Consider the following 20,227-nt stretch of genomic DNA (forward strand, 5'->3'; position numbering starts at 1 on the left):
ACCACACCTGTGTGGTGTCGACGAATCCCCACTAGCCACTTGCTAGGCCTCTACCGGTAGCTGGCGGAAGGCGGAGCTTGGAGACGTCAGGTGCTTCCCTGGACAGCCGGAGAACGGGGCTAGGTTTGGCCTAACCCTGTAGGTCACAAGATGAAGCAGTCTTCTTGAGGCAAAGGTGTTTATTGCTCAAATAACCTTTAAAAAGGCTCCTCCCTATTGCTAGGGGCAACAGCATACAATCAAGATGTTTTCAGCAGAATAAGATGGAATAATACTCTGGAGGCTCACAGGCATCCTCTTTTTATCTCAGTTCTACACACAGTACCACAGGGGGGTAAGCCCTCCCTGTCTTCTCCAACCAATCAGGTTATCGCAGAAAATATAAAGAAATACAAGTTTACATTTCAAAAGTTAAGACTTAGATAAAGCACATTCCTGCTCCTCTTCATATATAACCAAACCAGTGGCTTTCCCAAACACAATCTGATTATCATCTTCCTGTCTCTTTCACAAATGTAAATGTAACTTGCATTTCAATTGCATTCACCCTCTCACACATAGACAACGTTCTTATATTGTGAATGAAACATAATCTGCATCACACATAATGCAGCCTAAGAAATCTTACATCAAACTGTTGTTACACAAAACCCACTAGTTTGCATTTGTAAAACAATCTGATCAACATGTTCCTGTCTCCTCTAACATCTCCATGCAAACCCAGTTCACACAATATTCAGAGAAGACAGCAACAAATCCTTTCACCTGCATGTGTCTATAAAGTTACACAGACGCATCTCAATCTCAAACAAATGGCTTGTCCATACACCCCTTTCCAGGTGCCAGGGTCATCAGCATCTCAATTCCTAGGTGAGAAGCTTCCAAGCCATTTGTCCACAAACGTAAATGCATTTTAAAACCAACACAGCTTACACATTCCTTCTAAGTGCTGGCATTTGCTGCAATGTAAATGTGCAGTCTTACAACTGTGCCTATTGCCTTAAATATAACATTGGTGAAAACACAGTATTAAATATATTTTTAAATACCCGGTGCCTAGCACCCACACTACATTTAAAGATGGCGCTTAGCACCAGTGCACAATTTTAAAGTGGCGCCAAGCGCCCATTGTCCCTTAATATGGCGCCGGGCACGAGGATTAACACCTTCAGTGCCGCAGCCGCCATTACACGTGTGGCTGGTTGGTCTCTCCGGCCACACTCCCCCCCCCCCATTCAAGCGGGTCAACCAGGGACCCATGTCCCAACGATTTGGGTCCTGGTCCGCAGTCCGTTGGGGTGAAGGGGACGCTACCTGGGATGTGTAGGCTCTGGCCTAGACAGTTCATCCATAGTGTAGTGGGCCTCTCTTCGTGTGTGCACAATGTTCAAATAGGCCACTTGAAGTCCAAGTTCAAGGCTCCACCACAAAAGTCTGTCAAATTTCCTCAAGGTAGGTTGCAGCCACCTAACAGGTGGGTGGTAAGTCACCACGGCGGGGGGCTGGTTACAAACAAGTGCCACCCACGGTGTCCCAACTGGGGCATACCCCACCTCCCACAATAGCAGTATAATGCTCAAACAGGCCACAGGGTGCTCCTGCCCATATGGCTCTTTCTGGCTTGGTACAGCTCCCAGTCCGTGCAGTGGCGCAATAGTTCGTAACACACAGTCCTGGTCAAGAATGTGCGCCATCAGCACTGGAGCGGGTACCCGAGCCTCCTTCAATGACTGGAATGCCAACTCGCAAGCGGGTGCAAAGTTCACTGACTTGGGAATGCCCTTCCTAGCCATCTCTGTCAAGGGGTTCACTACAGGACTAAAGTTAATGACAACATGTCCGTAGGGCCTTACAGGTTCTAAGGTCAGTACCGGTCTGGGTGATGTGGGCCGGGGACAGCCTCTGGTTGCCTCCACCCCCTCTGTGTTGGGCCTACCCCTGTCTCCTCCCACATGGTGCCCCAGGCACTGCACCTTCGTCATACCTATCTGGCAACTGTCTGCCCTAACTGTCAAACCTGCCCTCCAATCCTCTTCTGTCGACCTATGACTCGGGAAACCTACCCTGTCACCTAGGCCTACTCCTTCCTCCTCGTCCGCTACCTGTGCCACAGTGATGGCGGCCAGACCACCAGCCTCTGGATCCTGTGTGGCATCCACTACAGGGAGGCTGCGTGTCTTCCCCGATCTACTGCGCACAGGCAGGGGACCTGCTATGTCCACAGCAACTTGCTGCAAGGGTTCTCCTATGGGCAGAGGCCCAGAGACAACACAACCGCTGGAGTGCCCCGGCTGCCAACGCATGGCACCAGCCTTACAGTTGGTCTGGGCGTCATCCGACATTCCAGACCAGGGTAAGCTCTGTGTCAGGCACTTCAGGGTACGGTCTGTCTCCGGGTTACTGTCCAAAGGGGTTTCGCTGGCAACCGACACCGGTTGCACAGGAACGTACCCTGAGGGGACCAGTTGGACACATTCCCTATCTGGTCTATCCCCTCCCACTTTCCTGGCTACCCTGTACCTTAACCCTTCCCGCCAGGTCAACCTCCCCGCCCCAACCCTGTCAAGGCCGCTGCCAGAGTGGCGCCTCATGTCTTTCGGGGATGGGTCAGAGAGTTGAGCCTCCCTAAACTCCTGCCTGTGGCCCTCAATCTCTCCTAAATTGGGACACTCTGCAGGGGGATCTAGGTGGGGACTACTAGGGTCAGTCTGGTAGGGGTCAGTCATGGAAAAGTCAATGTGGTTTCTCATACTCACCGCCGGAGTTGGCAAACCACTTGGGTCAGGAACATCATTGGGCACCCCCACAGGATCAAACGAGCTGGAACCGACATCCTCTGCGTTGCTAGGGGACGTGGGCATACCAGAGGCAAAAGGCATGCGGGGTCGATGTACTGATCTAGCCGCTGTAATCTTTTCCTCTGGGCTGGTTGATGCTGTGGTTGGCTGTGCTGGCAGTTGTCTAGCAGCTGTAGTCTTTTCCTCTGGGCTGGGCTGTGCTGGAGTAGCTGATGTCAACGGTGGGTTTTGAACTTGACTCCGGGGAATGGCGCCAACAAACGTAGTGACGATCCCACCACCCAGATCATTTCCTAGGACCACATCAGTTGGGAGACCATCCATGACGGCAACTTCTCGCAACTCTGGTCCAGCTCCCCAGTCCAGGTAGACTCTTGCCATGGGAACCACTTTTTCTGTTCCTTCTGCCAGGGTGACGGTGGCAGTGCGACCCTGCAATACTGCAGCAGGATCTAGGAGGTGGGGGCTCACCACAGTGATTGAGGCCCCAGAGTCTCTTAGGCCTTCTCCCTGCAGGGGTCCCACGTGGACTGGCTGCAGGTGCCCCCACATGTTGTGTAGGGGCTGTTTGGCCATGCAGGTGACTCTCTCCGCAGAGTGCACCTGTCTCTCGCCACACTCCATCGGACTGACTGGAGGGGGAACAGTCTCTGTAGGCTCATCTCCTCTCGTCAAACAAGCGATCCGGGCTCCAGCACTCGGATTTGGGGCACGAGTTTGGGGTGCTTGGGATGCAGGACAGTTCATCCTCAGATGTCCGATTTTCCCACAGCCGTAGCACTTCTTCTCCAGTCGTGGCACCGATGATCTCTGATCAGTTGCAGGGACGCTGCGGTGCGGTTGCTGGCCAAGAGCACCTGGGTTGGAAGATGCTTGTCTTTGGGGGTGATGAGCTGAAGAGGGGGGTCCCCTTGGTGGTACAGTCTGTTGGAGCTGGCTGCTGGTGGGGCGCTTCTGCCCCCGTGGCCGAATTGCCACATACTTGTCGGCTAATTGGGCAGCCATCTTTAAGCTGGGTGGCTCCCGATCTAGCACCCACTCCTTCACTTCCTGGGCGCACCGGCGGTAGAACTGCTCCCTGCAGATCAGGTCGATTAGTGCGTCCCATGTAGTGGCTTCTGAATCCTTCACCCACTTCACCACGTACTGCCGCAGCTGGGTGGCGAACTGCTCATGGGTGCTGCTAGGATTCTTGGGCAAGTCTCTGAACTTCTTCCTGTAAGACTCCGGAGTGATGAAGAATCGCTGGAGGAGGGCCTTCTTGACTTCGTCGTAGTTCCCACAGTCCTCCGTCGCCACTCCTCGATAGGCCTCCAAGGCCTCTCCATGTAGAGTGGGCACAAGGTGTCTCACCCACTCTGACTTGGGTAGATCGTGTAGTTTACAAGTCCTTTCAAAAACTTGCAAATGTCCATCAATGTCCCCATCACTGTCTGCAAACTTGGCAAACTGAACTCGTCCTGATCTGTGTACAACAGCTGACAACGGCTCCCAGGGTACCACGGCCTGTGATGCCCGCTCCGCATGCCACATCCGAATGACAAGCATGCGTTCTTGCTCCGTTGCCCTTTCCCCCAATTCCGCTAGCCGATCTGCTAGGCTATCCGTACTGCCCCCGCTGGGACGTTGGGATCCTGGCCCTGCTAGGGATTGCTGGGAAACATTGCTGCTGTAAGAGAGGGCGGGGCTTGTGGTTCTCACCGGTTCCTCACGAAGGTCCACTGTTGGGCCGTCCTCTGCGATGCTGACGCCGTCAGTGCTTTCCACCTCCGCCCGATGAGACTCCTCCACGCTCCTGAGCGCCGCCTTCATGACGCTTCTGGACGCGTTGGAAGGGATATCCACACCCTTCCCCTGGCATACGATCTCCAGATCCTCCTTGGACATTCCGCTGAATTCCGCCATCTTGTGCGTTCTCCTGCGCTGCAGTTACTCCTCTCCTGAGTAACTCGGCTTCTCCAATCGGGTGATGAAAAGCCGCCTGGGATTATCCCACCACTATGCCACCAATTTCTGTGACAGGACGATACCGTACGGAAGCACTCGCCGCTTGCCGCGTCCCGTCGACTGCGCACAGAATGGAAGGTCAAGCCGCACGAGGCCTGACCACATAGGGGATTCCCGCTTACCGTCAGTAACCGCCTGTTACTGACTCCACCCACTGCGCTGTGGGCGTGTTCTCGCTGCCACCACCAAACTCCTAACCTGCCGTGGCGTTTGGAACCACGGTTCTGCTCTGTATGTGCCGACGCACTGCTTTACCACACCTGTGTGGTGTCGACGAATCCCCACTAGCCACTTGCTAGGCCTCTACCGGTAGCTGGCGGAAGGCGGAGCTTGGAGACGTCAGGTGCTTCCCTGGACAGCCGGAGAACGGGGCTAGGTTTGGCCTAACCCTGTAGGTCACAAGATGAAGCAGTCTTCTTGAGGCAAAGGTGTTTATTGCTCAAATAACCTTTAAAAAGGCTCCTCCCTATTGCTAGGGGCAACAGCATACAATCAAGATGTTTTCAGCAGAATAAGATGGAATAATACTCTGGAGGCTCACAGGCATCCTCTTTTTATCTCAGTTCTACACACAGTACCACAGGGGGGTAAGCCCTCCCTGTCTTCTCCAACCAATCAGGTTATCGCAGAAAATATAAAGAAATACAAGTTTACATTTCAAAAGTTAAGACTTAGATAAAGCACATTCCTGCTCCTCTTCATATATAACCAAACCAGTGGCTTTCCCAAACACAATCTGATTATCATCTTCCTGTCTCTTTCACAAATGTAAATGTAACTTGCATTTCAATTGCATTCACCCTCTCACACATAGACAACGTTCTTATATTGTGAATGAAACATAATCTGCATCACACATAATGCAGCCTAAGAAATCTTACATCAAACTGTTGTTACACAAAACCCACTAGTTTGCATTTGTAAAACAATCTGATCAACATGTTCCTGTCTCCCTTTAACATCTCCATGCAAACCCAGTTCACACAATATTCAGAGAAGACAGCAACAAATCCTTTCACCTGCATGTGTCTATAAAGTTACACAGACGCATCTCAATCTCAAACAAATGGCTTGTCCATACACCCCTTTCCAGGTGCCAGGGTCATCAGCATCTCAATCCCTAGGTGAGAAGCTTCCAAGCCATTTGTCCACAAACGTAAATGCATTTTAAAACCAACACAGCTTACACATTCCTTCTAAGTGCTGGCATTTGCTGCAATGTAAATGTGCAGTCTTACAACTGTGCCTATTGCCTTAAATATAACATTGGTGAAAACACAGTATTAAATATATTTTTAAATACCCGGTGCCTAGCACCCACACTACATTTAAAGATGGCGCTTAGCACCAGTGCACAATTTTAAAGTGGCGCCAAGCGCCCATTGTCCCTTAATATGGCGCCGGGCACGAGGATTAACACCTTCAGTGCCGCAGCCGCCATTACACGTGTGGCTGGTTGGTCTCTCCGGCCACACTCCTCCCCCCCCATTCAAGCGGGTCAACCAGGGACCCATGTCCCAACGATTTGGGTCCTGGTCCGCAGTCCGTTGGGGTGAAGGGGACGCTACCTGGGATGTGTAGGCTCTGGCCTAGACAGTTCATCCATAGTGTAGTGGGCCTCTCTTCGTGTGTGCACAATGTTCAAATAGGCCACCTGAAGTCCAAGTTCAAGGCTCCACCACAAAAGTCTGTCAAATTTCCTCAAGGTAGGTTGCAGCCACCTAACAGGTGGGTGGTAAGTCACCACGGCGGGGGGCTGGTTACAAACAAGTGCCACCCACGGTGTCCCAACTGGGGCATACCCCACCTCCCACAATAGCAGTATAATGCTCAAACAGGCCACAGGGTGCTCCTGCCCATATGGCTCTTTCTGGCTTGGTACAGCTCCCAGTCCGTGCAGTGGCGCAATAGTTCGTAACACACAGTCCTGGTCAAGAATGTGCGCCATCAGCACTGGAGCGGGTACCCGAGCCTCCTTCAATGACTGGAATGCCAACTCGCAAGCGGGTGCAAAGTTCACTGACTTGGGAATGCCCTTCCTAGCCATCTCTGTCAAGGGGTTCACTACAGGACTAAAGTTAATGACAACATGTCCGTAGGGCCTTACAGGTTCTAAGGTCAGTACCGGTCTGGGTGATGTGGGCCGGGGACAGCCTCTGGTTGCCTCCACCCCCTCTGTGTTGGGCCTACCCCTGTCTCCTCCCACATGGTGCCCCAGGCACTGCACCTTCGTCATACCTATCTGGCAACTGTCTGCCCTAACTGTCAAACCTGCCCTCCAATCCTCTTCTGTCGACCTATGACTCGGGAAACCTACCCTGTCACCTAGGCCTACTCCTTCCTCCTCGTCCGCTACCTGTGCCACAGTGATGGCGGCCAGACCACCAGCCTCTGGATCCTGTGTGGCATCCACTACAGGGAGGCTGCGTGTCTTCCCCGATCTACTGCGCACAGGCAGGGGACCTGCTATGTCCACAGCAACTTGCTGCAAGGGTTCTCCTATGGGCAGAGGCCCAGAGACAACACAACCGCTGGAGTGCCCCGGCTGCCAACGCATGGCACCAGCCTTACAGTTGGTCTGGGCGTCATCCGACATTCCAGACCAGGGTAAGCTCTGTGTCAGGCACTTCAGGGTACGGTCTGTCTCCGGGTTACTGTCCAAAGGGGTTTCGCTGGCAACCGACACCGGTTGCACAGGAACGTACCCTGAGGGGACCAGTTGGACACATTCCCTATCTGGTCTATCCCCTCCCACTTTCCTGGCTACCCTGTACCTTAACCCTTCCCGCCAGGTCAACCTCCCCGCCCCAACCCTGTCAAGGCCGCTGCCAGAGTGGCGCCTCATGTCTTTCGGGGATGGGTCAGAGAGTTGAGCCTCCCTAAACTCCTGCCTGTGGCCCTCAATCTCTCCTAAATTGGGACACTCTGCAGGGGGATCTAGGTGGGGACTACTAGGGTCAGTCTGGTAGGGGTCAGTCATGGAAAAGTCAATGTGGTTTCTCATACTCACCGCCGGAGTTGGCAAACCACTTGGGTCAGGAACATCATTGGGCACCCCCACAGGATCAAACGAGCTGGAACCGACATCCTCTGCGTTGCTAGGGGACGTGGGCATACCAGAGGCAAAAGGCATGCGGGGTCGATGTACTGATCTAGCCGCTGTAATCTTTTCCTCTGGGCTGGTTGATGCTGTGGTTGGCTGTGCTGGCAGTTGTCTAGCAGCTGTAGTCTTTTCCTCTGGGCTGGGCTGTGCTGGAGTAGCTGATGTCAACGGTGGGTTTTGAACTTGACTCCGGGGAATGGCGCCAACAAACGTAGTGACGATCCCACCACCCAGATCATTTCCTAGGACCACATCAGTTGGGAGACCATCCATGACGGCAACTTCTCGCAACTCTGGTCCAGCTCCCCAGTCCAGGTAGACTCTTGCCATGGGAACCACTTTTTCTGTTCCTTCTGCCAGGGTGACGGTGGCAGTGCGACCCTGCAATACTGCAGCAGGATCTAGGAGGTGGGGGCTCACCACAGTGATTGAGGCCCCAGAGTCTCTTAGGCCTTCTCCCTGCAGGGGTCCCACGTGGACTGGCTGCAGGTGCCCCCACATGTTGTGTAGGGGCTGTTTGGCCATGCAGGTGACTCTCTCCGCAGAGTGCACCTGTCTCTCGCCACACTCCATCGGACTGACTGGAGGGGGAACAGTCTCTGTAGGCTCATCTCCTCTCGTCAAACAAGCGATCCGGGCTCCAGCACTCGGATTTGGGGCACGAGTTTGGGGTGCTTGGGATGCAGGACAGTTCATCCTCAGATGTCCGATTTTCCCACAGCCGTAGCACTTCTTCTCCAGTCGTGGCACCGATGATCTCTGATCAGTTGCAGGGACGCTGCGGTGCGGTTGCTGGCCAAGAGCACCTGGGTTGGAAGATGCTTGTCTTTGGGGGTGATGAGCTGAAGAGGGGGGTCCCCTTGGTGGTACAGTCTGTTGGAGCTGGCTGCTGGTGGGGCGCTTCTGCCCCCGTGGCCGAATTGCCACATACTTGTCGGCTAATTGGGCAGCCATCTTTAAGCTGGGTGGCTCCCGATCTAGCACCCACTCCTTCACTTCCTGGGCGCACCGGCGGTAGAACTGCTCCCTGCAGATCAGGTCGATTAGTGCGTCCCATGTAGTGGCTTCTGAATCCTTCACCCACTTCACCACGTACTGCCGCAGCTGGGTGGCGAACTGCTCATGGGTGCTGCTAGGATTCTTGGGCAAGTCTCTGAACTTCTTCCTGTAAGACTCCGGAGTGATGAAGAATCGCTGGAGGAGGGCCTTCTTGACTTCGTCGTAGTTCCCACAGTCCTCCGTCGCCACTCCTCGATAGGCCTCCAAGGCCTCTCCATGTAGAGTGGGCACAAGGTGTCTCACCCACTCTGACTTGGGTAGATCGTGTAGTTTACAAGTCCTTTCAAAAACTTGCAAATGTCCATCAATGTCCCCATCACTGTCTGCAAACTTGGCAAACTGAACTCGTCCTGATCTGTGTACAACAGCTGACAACGGCTCCCAGGGTACCACGGCCTGTGATGCCCGCTCCGCATGCCACATCCGAATGACAAGCATGCGTTCTTGCTCCGTTGCCCTTTCCCCCAATTCCGCTAGCCGATCTGCTAGGCTATCCGTACTGCCCCCGCTGGGACGTTGGGATCCTGGCCCTGCTAGGGATTGCTGGGAAACATTGCTGCTGTAAGAGAGGGCGGGGCTTGTGGTTCTCACCGGTTCCTCACGAAGGTCCACTGTTGGGCCGTCCTCTGCGATGCTGACGCCGTCAGTGCTTTCCACCTCCGCCCGATGAGACTCCTCCACGCTCCTGAGCGCCGCCTTCATGACGCTTCTGGACGCGTTGGAAGGGATATCCACACCCTTCCCCTGGCATACGATCTCCAGATCCTCCTTGGACATTCCGCTGAATTCCGCCATCTTGTGCGTTCTCCTGCGCTGCAGTTACTCCTCTCCTGAGTAACTCGGCTTCTCCAATCGGGTGATGAAAAGCCGCCTGGGATTATCCCACCACTATGCCACCAATTTCTGTGACAGGACGATACCGTACGGAAGCACTCGCCGCTTGCCGCGTCCCGTCGACTGCGCACAGAATGGAAGGTCAAGCCGCACGAGGCCTGACCACATAGGGGATTCCCGCTTACCGTCAGTAACCGCCTGTTACTGACTCCACCCACTGCGCTGTGGGCGTGTTCTCGCTGCCACCACCAAACTCCTAACCTGCCGTGGCGTTTGGAACCACGGTTCTGCTCTGTATGTGCCGACGCACTGCTTTACCACACCTGTGTGGTGTCGACGAATCCCCACTAGCCACTTGCTAGGCCTCTACCGGTAGCTGGCGGAAGGCGGAGCTTGGAGACGTCAGGTGCTTCCCTGGACAGCCGGAGAACGGGGCTAGGTTTGGCCTAACCCTGTAGGTCACAAGATGAAGCAGTCTTCTTGAGGCAAAGGTGTTTATTGCTCAAATAACCTTTAAAAAGGCTCCTCCCTATTGCTAGGGGCAACAGCATACAATCAAGATGTTTTCAGCAGAATAATATGGAATAATACTCTGGAGGCTCACAGGCATCCTCTTTTTATCTCAGTTCTACACACAGTACCACAGGGGGGTAAGCCCTCCCTGTCTTCTCCAACCAATCAGGTTATCGCAGAAAATATAAAGAAATACAAGTTTACATTTCAAAAGTTAAGACTTAGATAAAGCACATTCCTGCTCCTCTTCATATATAACCAAACCAGTGGCTTTCCCAAACACAATCTGATTATCATCTTCCTGTCTCTTTCACAAATGTAAATGTAACTTGCATTTCAATTGCATTCACCCTCTCACACATAGACAACGTTCTTATATTGTGAATGAAACATAATCTGCATCACACATAATGCAGCCTAAGAAATCTTACATCAAACTGTTGTTACACAAAACCCACTAGTTTGCATTTGTAAAACAATCTGATCAACATGTTCCTGTCTCCCTTTAACATCTCCATGCAAACCCAGTTCACACAATATTCAGAGAAGACAGCAACAAATCCTTTCACCTGCATGTGTCTATAAAGTTACACAGACGCATCTCAATCTCAAACAAATGGCTTGTCCATACACCCCTTTCCAGGTGCCAGGGTCATCAGCATCTCAATCCCTAGGTGAGAAGCTTCCAAGCCATTTGTCCACAAACGTAAATGCATTTTAAAACCAACACAGCTTACACATTCCTTCTAAGTGCTGGCATTTGCTGCAATGTAAATGTGCAGTCTTACAACTGTGCCTATTGCCTTAAATATAACATTGGTGAAAACACAGTATTAAATATATTTTTAAATACCCGGTGCCTAGCACCCACACTACATTTAAAGATGGCGCTTAGCACCAGTGCACAATTTTAAAGTGGCGCCAAGCGCCCATTGTCCCTTAATATGGCGCCGGGCACGAGGATTAACACCTTCAGTGCCGCAGCCGCCATTACACGTGTGGCTGGTTGGTCTCTCCGGCCACAAGTAGGATCAATTTATATGAATTTTTAGTGAATATTTCCTAAAGGTTATATTTTATTTGCAATTAAATTAACAAGAGTGCTCCCAAAAAAACGTCCGAACTTACAGTCTACGGACCCAAAGGTATCAAACTTGTCAAATTTCACGAACGTGTGGGCTGAGGACCACGTCGCCGCTCTCCAAAGTTGAGTAGTGGAATTGAATGGGAGCAGCATTTGGAAGGCATGCTGTTCCTTGTAGTGCCAATGGGAGATCCTGTGGGTGACTCCAGGGTAAGTTAGCTCTCTGTCTGGAAGTGTTTTAGTAATAGCCTTTATCATGAGGCCTACTGTGACAAATTACATGGCCCTATGTGGGCACTGCTATTATGTAGGTTAGGACTGCTGTATCAGAGAAGGCGTGACGTGGCTCAGCAGCTAAACATGTGTTTGCAAACATTTATGACTAATTCTCTGAATTTTATTAACACATAGGGTAATTTTCAGTTTGCGGAAGGGAATTTAGGGGAGGGGATTTGCACCACTCCTCTTTGTCTGTTGAGTAGTGGAAACACATCTGGCAGCCGCCCATGAGGCACCCACTGATCTGGTGGTATAAGCACCCGTCTGAACCGTAACCTGTTTGCCACAGGAAATATAAGCTTGCCGAATGGCAAGTCGAATCCATCTAGACAAAGGCTGCTTAGGTGCTGGCACCCCTTCTTTGGCCCATCATAAAGAACAAACAATGGTCCGACTTTCTGAAGGACGACGTAACTTGTACATATACCCTTAAAGCTCAGACAACATCCAAGGACACTTCCCCATCTGCGAGACCCTGAAAAGATGGGACCACAATTGGCTGGTTTACGTGAAACAAACCTTAGGAAGGAAACCTGCTCTTGTACGGAGTTCTGCCCTATCCTCATGAAACATTCATAGGACTCTTACACGATAAGGCTCCCAACTCAGAAACCCGCCTGGCCGAAACCAAGGCAATCAATAATGTGACCTTCCAAAAGAGATATTTCAGGTCTGTTCTTGCTAACGGCTCAAAAGTTGGAGATCTCAAAAATTCCAACACCAAATTTAAGTCCCATGGCGCAGTGGTAGGACGAAAAGGGGGTTGTATCCTCAGAACCCCCTGTAAAAAGGTTTGAACCTCTGGCAAGAATGCTAACCGCTTGTTGAAATAGTATAGAGAGAAACGAAATTTGAACCTTCAGAGGGCCCAGCCTCAGTCCTACATCTAGACCGGCCTGAAGGAAAAGTAGAAGTCTGAATAAGTGGAAGATCGATGAATTCCACCCACATTCTTGACATAAGTCCATGTACCTCTTCCAAATCCTGTAGTAGTGCATGGCTGTGACCGGCTTCCTAGCGGCAAACATTGTAGGAATGGCCGTTCTTGGTATCCTTCTGTTTCTTAAGATCCGGGTTTCAATAGCCACGCCGTTAAATGCAGCCTGTGCAGGTCTGGGTGTTGGAACAGTCCCTGAGACAGCAGGTCCTCCCTCTGAGGTAACCGCCAAGGATCTTCCACTAGTAACCCTCGCAGGTCTGAGTACCAACTCTTGTGGGGCTAATCTAGTGCGATTAGAAATGCCCACACTCGTTCTCGTTTCAACCGTTTCAGAACCCTGGGTATGAGTGGGAAAGGTGGAAAAATGTAAACCCTCCTGTAACACCAAGGAAGTGTTAATGCGTCCACTCCTTCTGCTGCTGGATCTTTTGTCCTGGACACATATCTAGGCAGCTGATGGTTTTGCCAAGACGCCATTAGATCGACTTGAGATAGACCCCATCTCCTCACCACCATTTCGAAAATCCGTGGATGTAGGCACCACTCTCACGGATGCATGTCCTGGCGGCTGAGATAATCTGCTTCCCAGTTTTCTACACCTGGAATGAACACTGCCGAGAGGATGATGTTTCGCCTTTTTGCCCACAAAAAGATCTTTGTGGCTTCCTTTAACGCCATCCTGCTCTTTGTTCCTCCTTGATGGTTTATGTAAGACGTCATCGTGACATTGTCCGACTGTATCTTTAAGTGTTGACCCATGACTAGGTCTGCGGCTAAGAGAAGCACATTGTAAACTGCTCTCAGTTCGAGAATGTCTATGGGTAGGCTGCTCTCCTGTAACGTCCATCCTTTATGTCCATGGATACCATGATCCCTCCATGTTCTAAACCCACAATAACTGACTGGATTTATTCCATCTTGAATCTGCAAACCGTTAGGAATTAGTTACACTAGGACGGCACCGCAACCTCTGAGACTGGCGTCCGTTGTCAGGATCCTCCAATCCCAAATGCCGAATCTCTTGCCTGCTGCGAGAATCAAGTAGGTTCGTATGTGTGGTGGATGCTGGATTCTTCGATGTAGAAGCCAGTGCGAAACTGTTCCCTGAGCAATGAGTTTCATCTGGAATGGTCAGGAATGAAGTCCGCCGTACCGGAGAGCTGCGAACGACGCCACCCTCTTCTCGAGAAGTAGCACAGAGGTGTAGAGAACCAGTCTGTGTCCTTAGTACCTGAGCCACTAACCTCTGTGGGTCCTAGATCTAGTTCTCTGGTAGGAATACTCTTAATTGTATCGTGTCCAAGATGAGATCAAGGAAATGAATCTGTGGAGTTGGCATGTGGTTGGATTTCTGGAGGTTCACAATCCACCCATATTGAATGAGAAATTGATGAGATGTCTGAGCATCCTTTATCAGCTGTTTCTGAGATGAGGCCTTGATCAGTAGATCATCTAGATAAGGTATGATCGCGACCCCTGTCTCAATCCTGTCACCAATATTGCTTTGATCTTTATAAAGATTCTTGGAGCTGATGATAGACCGAATGGCAGGGCACTGATTCGGTAGTGATCCCACACCGGTGCAAATCTTAAGTAAGCTTGGTGAGGGGTCCAAATCGGGATATGAAGGTATTTTGCACTACCAAAAGTTTTGAATAAAATCCTGTTCCTCATTGAGGATATGGGACTGGCGACTTAACCCTTTGTATGCAGGAGTCTTTGAAGTTGCCTCCTGTAACGCTCCTGCTCACAACAGGCACCTATGCCCTCGCGCTGCAAATAAATGGACTGTGTGGACGCTCTTGTAACTATCCTGTAACCCTGGGAAATATCTGGATGATCCAGACGTCTGGTGATGTTTTGGTCCAGGCGTCCCGAAAACCTTCCAACTCTGCGCCCCCCAAGGGGGACCCCAGGTGAGCAGGAAAACCATCATACCACGGGTTTGTCAACAGGTCTGTCCTGCTTTTCTGGTGTCGACTGTGAATGACCTCTACCTCTGGTTCCACGAGTCTGTTGCTCCAAAACCTCTTCTGGCTCGTTACGACAGCGATCAAATGAATTTAAACACTGGTCCCGAGCAACCTCCTCTAACGTGTGACGTGGTGCTCGAGTAAGAAGTAGGTAGAAAGGTAGATGTCACTGCAGTTGCCTGCGAAATCCACTTGTCTAACTCATCAAACATCATCTAACCCCCAAATGGAATAGCCTCTACTCTCTTTAAAAGGGGAGCGGCGGAGGAGCTGCGCTGCTAGCCTACCAGGTCTTAAGTTATAAGGCAGCAGCGTATGAGAAGCCGCTGCTGCTCGTTCCCCCCGTCATCTTTTCCAGCCCTACGCGCCCTCGTACTAGCGCCGATGGCGGGAGGAAGTGTGCGGGGGATATAGCCCGGGTCCCGGCGAGTGCAGGGGAAGCTGTGGCTGCAGCCATGAGAGATATGTCGTTTCAGCGGGCGGCGGGAGGGGGCGCTCTTTTCAAGCGCCCCGCTGTGTGTTTAAGAGGTGGCGGTATACGCTGCCGCTGACAGCCGCGCTGCTTCTCCCTCAGCCCTCTGTCGGTAGAGGAAGGAGGGCGGGGGAGCTGACATGAAGCGGGAGTGTATAGCCGGCCAGGGAGTGTTTCAGACCGATTGTTCTGTCACAGCGGCAGCGGAAGGAGGGGGGCAGCGGGGAAGCTGCGCTGCTGAGTCCCAGGGCTAAGAGCCAGAAGGTAGCAGCGTTGTGTGCGGTCCTTGGGAGGAAGTCTGTCAAACTGCCTCCTGGATCCATGAAGAAGCTATGGTTACCGTAAGTTTAACTGTAACTAGGGCCCCTTTACAACCAGTACTCACTGCTGACTCTGTGCTCCGGATTTTCTGAGGAGAGATGCAGATCCCCTTTAGTAGGGATCATTGTCTCTCTATTCTTAAGACTTTCGTCCCCCTTTACATTAGGTTAACTCAGTCTCAGTACTGAAATGGAGGAGGTGCTCCCTTCTTGTGCTTGTACCTCCTTGGCACAATTTTTCAAACTGAGGGATGTGAAGGGGGAGGAGCCGGCTGTGCAGACAATACTAATTTTTAGATTGTGCCACACCTCCGGTTGCAAGCTTCACACCCCTACTGTATAAGACTCCAGTGTCCTCTAGTGGATAATAGAGAAAGGAGGTTTACTTCTTTCTTTCCTGACCGCTCTTCTATGCCGAAGGGAAATATCTGCTGTTTATTGAGAGATGCTCCCTGTAAGGAATATAGAAATTTGCCACTTGTAGCTGAACTTGCAAAAGACCCCTCCCAATTTGCATCAGTTAAATTAAAGTCTCCCATGATTATGACTTCTCCCTTTAAATCCATTTTAGTGATGTCCAACAATAGATTCCTGTCCAAATCCTGCCCCTGGCCAGGTGGTCTACAGATCACCCCAATGCGAATAATGTCCTTCTCCACGGTTTCTGTGGTGACCCAAAGGGCCTCAGATTTTCTTCAATGTTTTGTATTAATTGAAGTAGCATTTCTGCTTTTTTCCCACATACATTGCTACCCTTCCTCCTATACTGACCATTCTATCCTTCCTAAATAAATTGTATCCTGGTATAGCTATGGCCCAGTCATGATTCTCATTGCACCATGACTCTGTAATTGACACAATATCCAGGTTATCCTTGGTCATTATCACAATTAGCTCTGGAATTTTGTCTCCTAAGCTTCTAGCATTTACACACATAGCTATAAGAATTATGTCTGTGCATCTGTTATTAGTAGCCATGTCCAGACAGTACAAAATAAATGACAAGTTTAAAGTTGAAATTACCTGTTTGGTGATGTTGCTCTGTATTTGGTATTTGTTTTTTTAACTAATCAGGAATCACACTCTGTCCTTTACACCACGACTACACCTCGCTAAATGTAAAGATATAGTAAACCTGACCACAAATGGCCAAATAGGTCTACTATATACAAGAAGTTATTTAATACCTGCATCATCTAACAAAATGAAGGTTATTTAATAAAAGGTTGCTAAACTGAGAAATTTAGATCCCATACAAATTAGACGCTACACAAAAAACACAATACTACTTATATATGATCCCTAAAAATAAACTTCTGCTTGTTACTTTTAATAACACTATAGTGATGTGTGTAATAACTCTCTTCATCTGATGTTTGTCATGGATAGCCTTGTGTTAAAAACACCCAACTGAGAACAGGGCTGATGGCGGAGAAGGGTGTACAATAAAAGATTGCTGTAGTGACTGAGCAATGAGAATATGTGACTTCTGTAATAAGTGTTTATTACTCACCTGTGCTGATATCTGTAGGGATCTCCTCCTCCTTACACTGCTGATCACCCCTCACATACGTCTCTTCTTCTCCCTCTATATCTTCTGCCTTTATATCAGTCACATATGTCTCTTCTTCTCCCTCTATATCTTCTGCCTTTATATCAGTCACATACGTCTCTTCTTTTCCCTCTATATCTTCTGTCTTTATATCAGTCACATACGTCTCTTCTTCTCCCTCTGTATCTTCTGCCTTTATATCAGTCACATACGTCTCTTCTTCTCCCTCTATATCTTCTGCCTTTATATCAGTCACATACGTCTCTTCTTCTCCCTCTATATCTTCTGCCTTTATATCAGTCACATACATCTCTTCTTCTCCCTCTATATCTTCTGCCTTTATATCAGTCACATACGTCTCTTCTTCTCCCTCTGTATCTTCTGCCTTTATATCAGTCACATACGTCTCTTCTTCTCCATCTACATCTTCTGCCTTTATATCAGTCACATACGTCTCCTCTTCTTCCTCTATATCTTCAGCCTTTATATCAGTCACATACGTCTCTTCTACTCTCCTTATAGCTTCTGCCTTTATACGAGAAAGATGTTCTACCTAAATAACCCAAAAAATACAATGGCATTTGCATATTGTTTGATTAAATTGAGGTGAAACAGTATAATATCAGTGTATAAGACACACAGCTTCTCTGAACATCATATAGTGACAGTCACTGTAATATATTGGATGAGACCCTAAATCCCACCTACCTGATCCTCCTGTGGGGTCCTGTGATTCTCCTCTGTACAATCCTGGGAATACAGAGGACGGGGACATCTCTCTGGGGTATCTCTGTTACTGGGCCCATCTGTAGGAGACACACAGTGACTGAGTACAGTGTATATATGTGATTATCAGGTGATGTGTGTATATAGGGGGCCCCCATACCTGCTCTCCCCTGTACAATACATGACAGTCTTACCCAGTGATGTGAGGGGCCGGTGATTCTCCATCATCACGTCCTTGTACAGACCCCTGTGTTCCTCTATTTACTCCCCCTCCTGCATGGAGACATAGACAGTGACATCCTGACACCTTATAGGAACCTGACACACAGTGATACAGTCATCACCCAGACACATCCCCTGGTGTTACTGTATAATGCCCCATTCCCAGCAGTCACCTCTCCAGTCATCACCCAGACACATCCCCTGGTGTTACTGGTGTTACTGTATAATGTCCTATTCCCAGCAGTCACCTCTCCAGTCATCACCCAGACACATCCCCTGGTGTTACTGTATAATGCCCCATTCCCAGCAGTCACTTCTCCAGTCATCACCCAGACACATCCCCCGGTGTTACTGTATAATGTCCCATTCCCAGCAGTCACCTCTCCAGTCATCACCCATACACATCCCCTGGTGTTACTGTATAATGTCCTATTCCCAGCAGTCACCTCTCCAGTCATCACCCAGACACATCCCCTGGTGTTACTGTATAATGTCCCATTCCCAGCAGTCAACTCTCCAGTCATCACCCAGACACATCCCCTGGTGTTACTGTATAATGTCCCATTCCCAGCAGTCACCTCTCCAGTCATCACCCAGACACGTCCCCTGGTGTTACTGTATAATGTTCCATTCCCAGTAGTCACCTCTCCAGTCATCACCCAGACACATCCCCTGGTGTTACTGTATAATGTCCCATTCCCAGCAGTCACCTCTCCAGTCATCACCCAGACACATCCCCTGGTGTTACTGTATAATGTCCCATTCCCAGCAGTCCCCTCTCCAGTCATCACCCAGACACATCCCCTGGTGTTACTGTATAATGTCCCATTCCCAGCAGTCACCTCTCCAGTCATCACCCAGACACATCCCCCGGTGCCACTGTATAATGTCCCATTCCCAGCAGTCACCTCTCCAGTCATCACCCAGACATATCCCCTGGTGTTACTGTACTCCCAAGTCTGCTCAGACCCCAGTCATGTCCCTGTATTATTACTATAGATATAAGTGATGTCACTGTGACGCTCCCAGATCCCCTCACCTCCCCAGTCATGTCCCTGTATTATTACTATAGATAGAAGTGACGTTATTGTGACGCTCCCAGATCCCCTCACCTCCCCAGTCATGTCCCTGTATTATTACTGTAGTACTCTAGTGATCTGAAGGCCTTGGGACACTATGAGGGGCAAATCAATGAATGAATGTGTAGATCTATAAGGTAATAGAGATGCTGCCAACTGATGTATACCATATATGTGATAATAACTTGGATGTTTCTAGTGATCCAATAATGTATAGTGTTTATGCATGTTATTATTCTGTGCCTGCTGAAGGTGAGGGGACTCTGGTAAGCGCGCAGTGTGCGGGGGAGATCACGGAGAAGCTTCCAGAGGTCCCGTGTGCTGAGAGAGGTGGCTGGGCGCGTGTAGTGGCGGTTTTGTTGGTGGGGTGACTAAGGGGAGAGAAAAAGGCTGGCGGCTGAGACAAGGGAGATTACAGGAAGGCGGTTCCCTGCGAGTGAGAGAGCCCCTGTGGGGGAAAGGAATTGGATGTCTCCCGCTGCGGGTGAGAAGCGCTGTGTTAATTTCCCCTGGTGGATCCGAGCAGGGACATCCCGGTGCCTGGTTGTCATGGAGAGTGCTGGGAGGTAGAGCACTGGTGGGGCAGGCTAGTACATGGGAGGAGACCACAGTGCGGGCAGCAGCTACCAGGAGTCCAGCAGTAGCAGACAGTCCCCCCCCCCTCCCCCCGAGGCAGAGCTGTGCCCCTCATCCCATCCAACCCGCAGGAAGAACCCGGCTGTTGGTGGAGGCGGAGTCGGGGGGAGGTCCAGACCGGGCACACTATCATTGTAAGTGCAGGATGCCCCCATATAAATCCTGCTAATCTGCATACTCCCCTATCATCCTTTAACTATTAAAGTACCAGCCCCCAGCACAGTAACACAGGGACCAGCAGCATCGGTGGATCTGAGGAGTATGAATATCACCTCTAGAGACTCCATATCCATTAGATAATGACCAGCAGGGTAGCAGTCATAGAGTGCGGGGTGTATAATGATGAAAGCAGCTCGGAGAGGGCGCAGGGTCACCTAAACTTGGAAATGGTACACTAGGGAGACTAAGCACCCCCCACCTATCAGAGACAGGTGCCAATAACAGAGACTTCTGTACGTTCTGGAGCCACCCCCACGGATCTACAGTGGGGCTATGCTTATACTGGGACAGGTAACACAGATCATCACCCCACTATATGTAACGAGTAGACCACGGGTGTCAGGGATTCCAGGGTGTAGAGCTCCACGTACTACCTTCCTGTTTCAGGTTGTCTAGGAGCGCTACAATTAG

The 20,227-nt window shown here is 50.4% G+C and overlaps 1 protein-coding gene across 1 annotated transcript in view; it reads right to left on the bottom strand.

Moving 5' to 3' along the window:
- LOC134984116 (oocyte zinc finger protein XlCOF6-like) overlaps positions 1-17,925 on the bottom strand; it is a 40,635-nt gene extending 22,710 nt beyond the window's left edge. The window contains exons 1-3 of the mRNA XM_063949743.1: positions 17,855-17,925; positions 17,639-17,740; positions 16,896-17,483 (exon numbers count right to left, since the gene is read on the bottom strand). Of these exons, the coding sequence (XP_063805813.1) occupies positions 16,896-17,483; positions 17,639-17,740; positions 17,855-17,888 (724 nt within the window). The 5' untranslated portion in view covers positions 17,889-17,925. The remainder of the gene's footprint in view (positions 1-16,895; positions 17,484-17,638; positions 17,741-17,854) is intronic.
- Between the last annotated feature and the right edge of the window lie 2,302 nt (positions 17,926-20,227).

This window comes from Pseudophryne corroboree (assembly GCF_028390025.1).
Source record: "Pseudophryne corroboree isolate aPseCor3 chromosome 3 unlocalized genomic scaffold, aPseCor3.hap2 SUPER_3_unloc_37, whole genome shotgun sequence".
In the NCBI taxonomy this organism is placed as follows: domain Eukaryota; kingdom Metazoa; phylum Chordata; class Amphibia; order Anura; family Myobatrachidae; genus Pseudophryne; species Pseudophryne corroboree.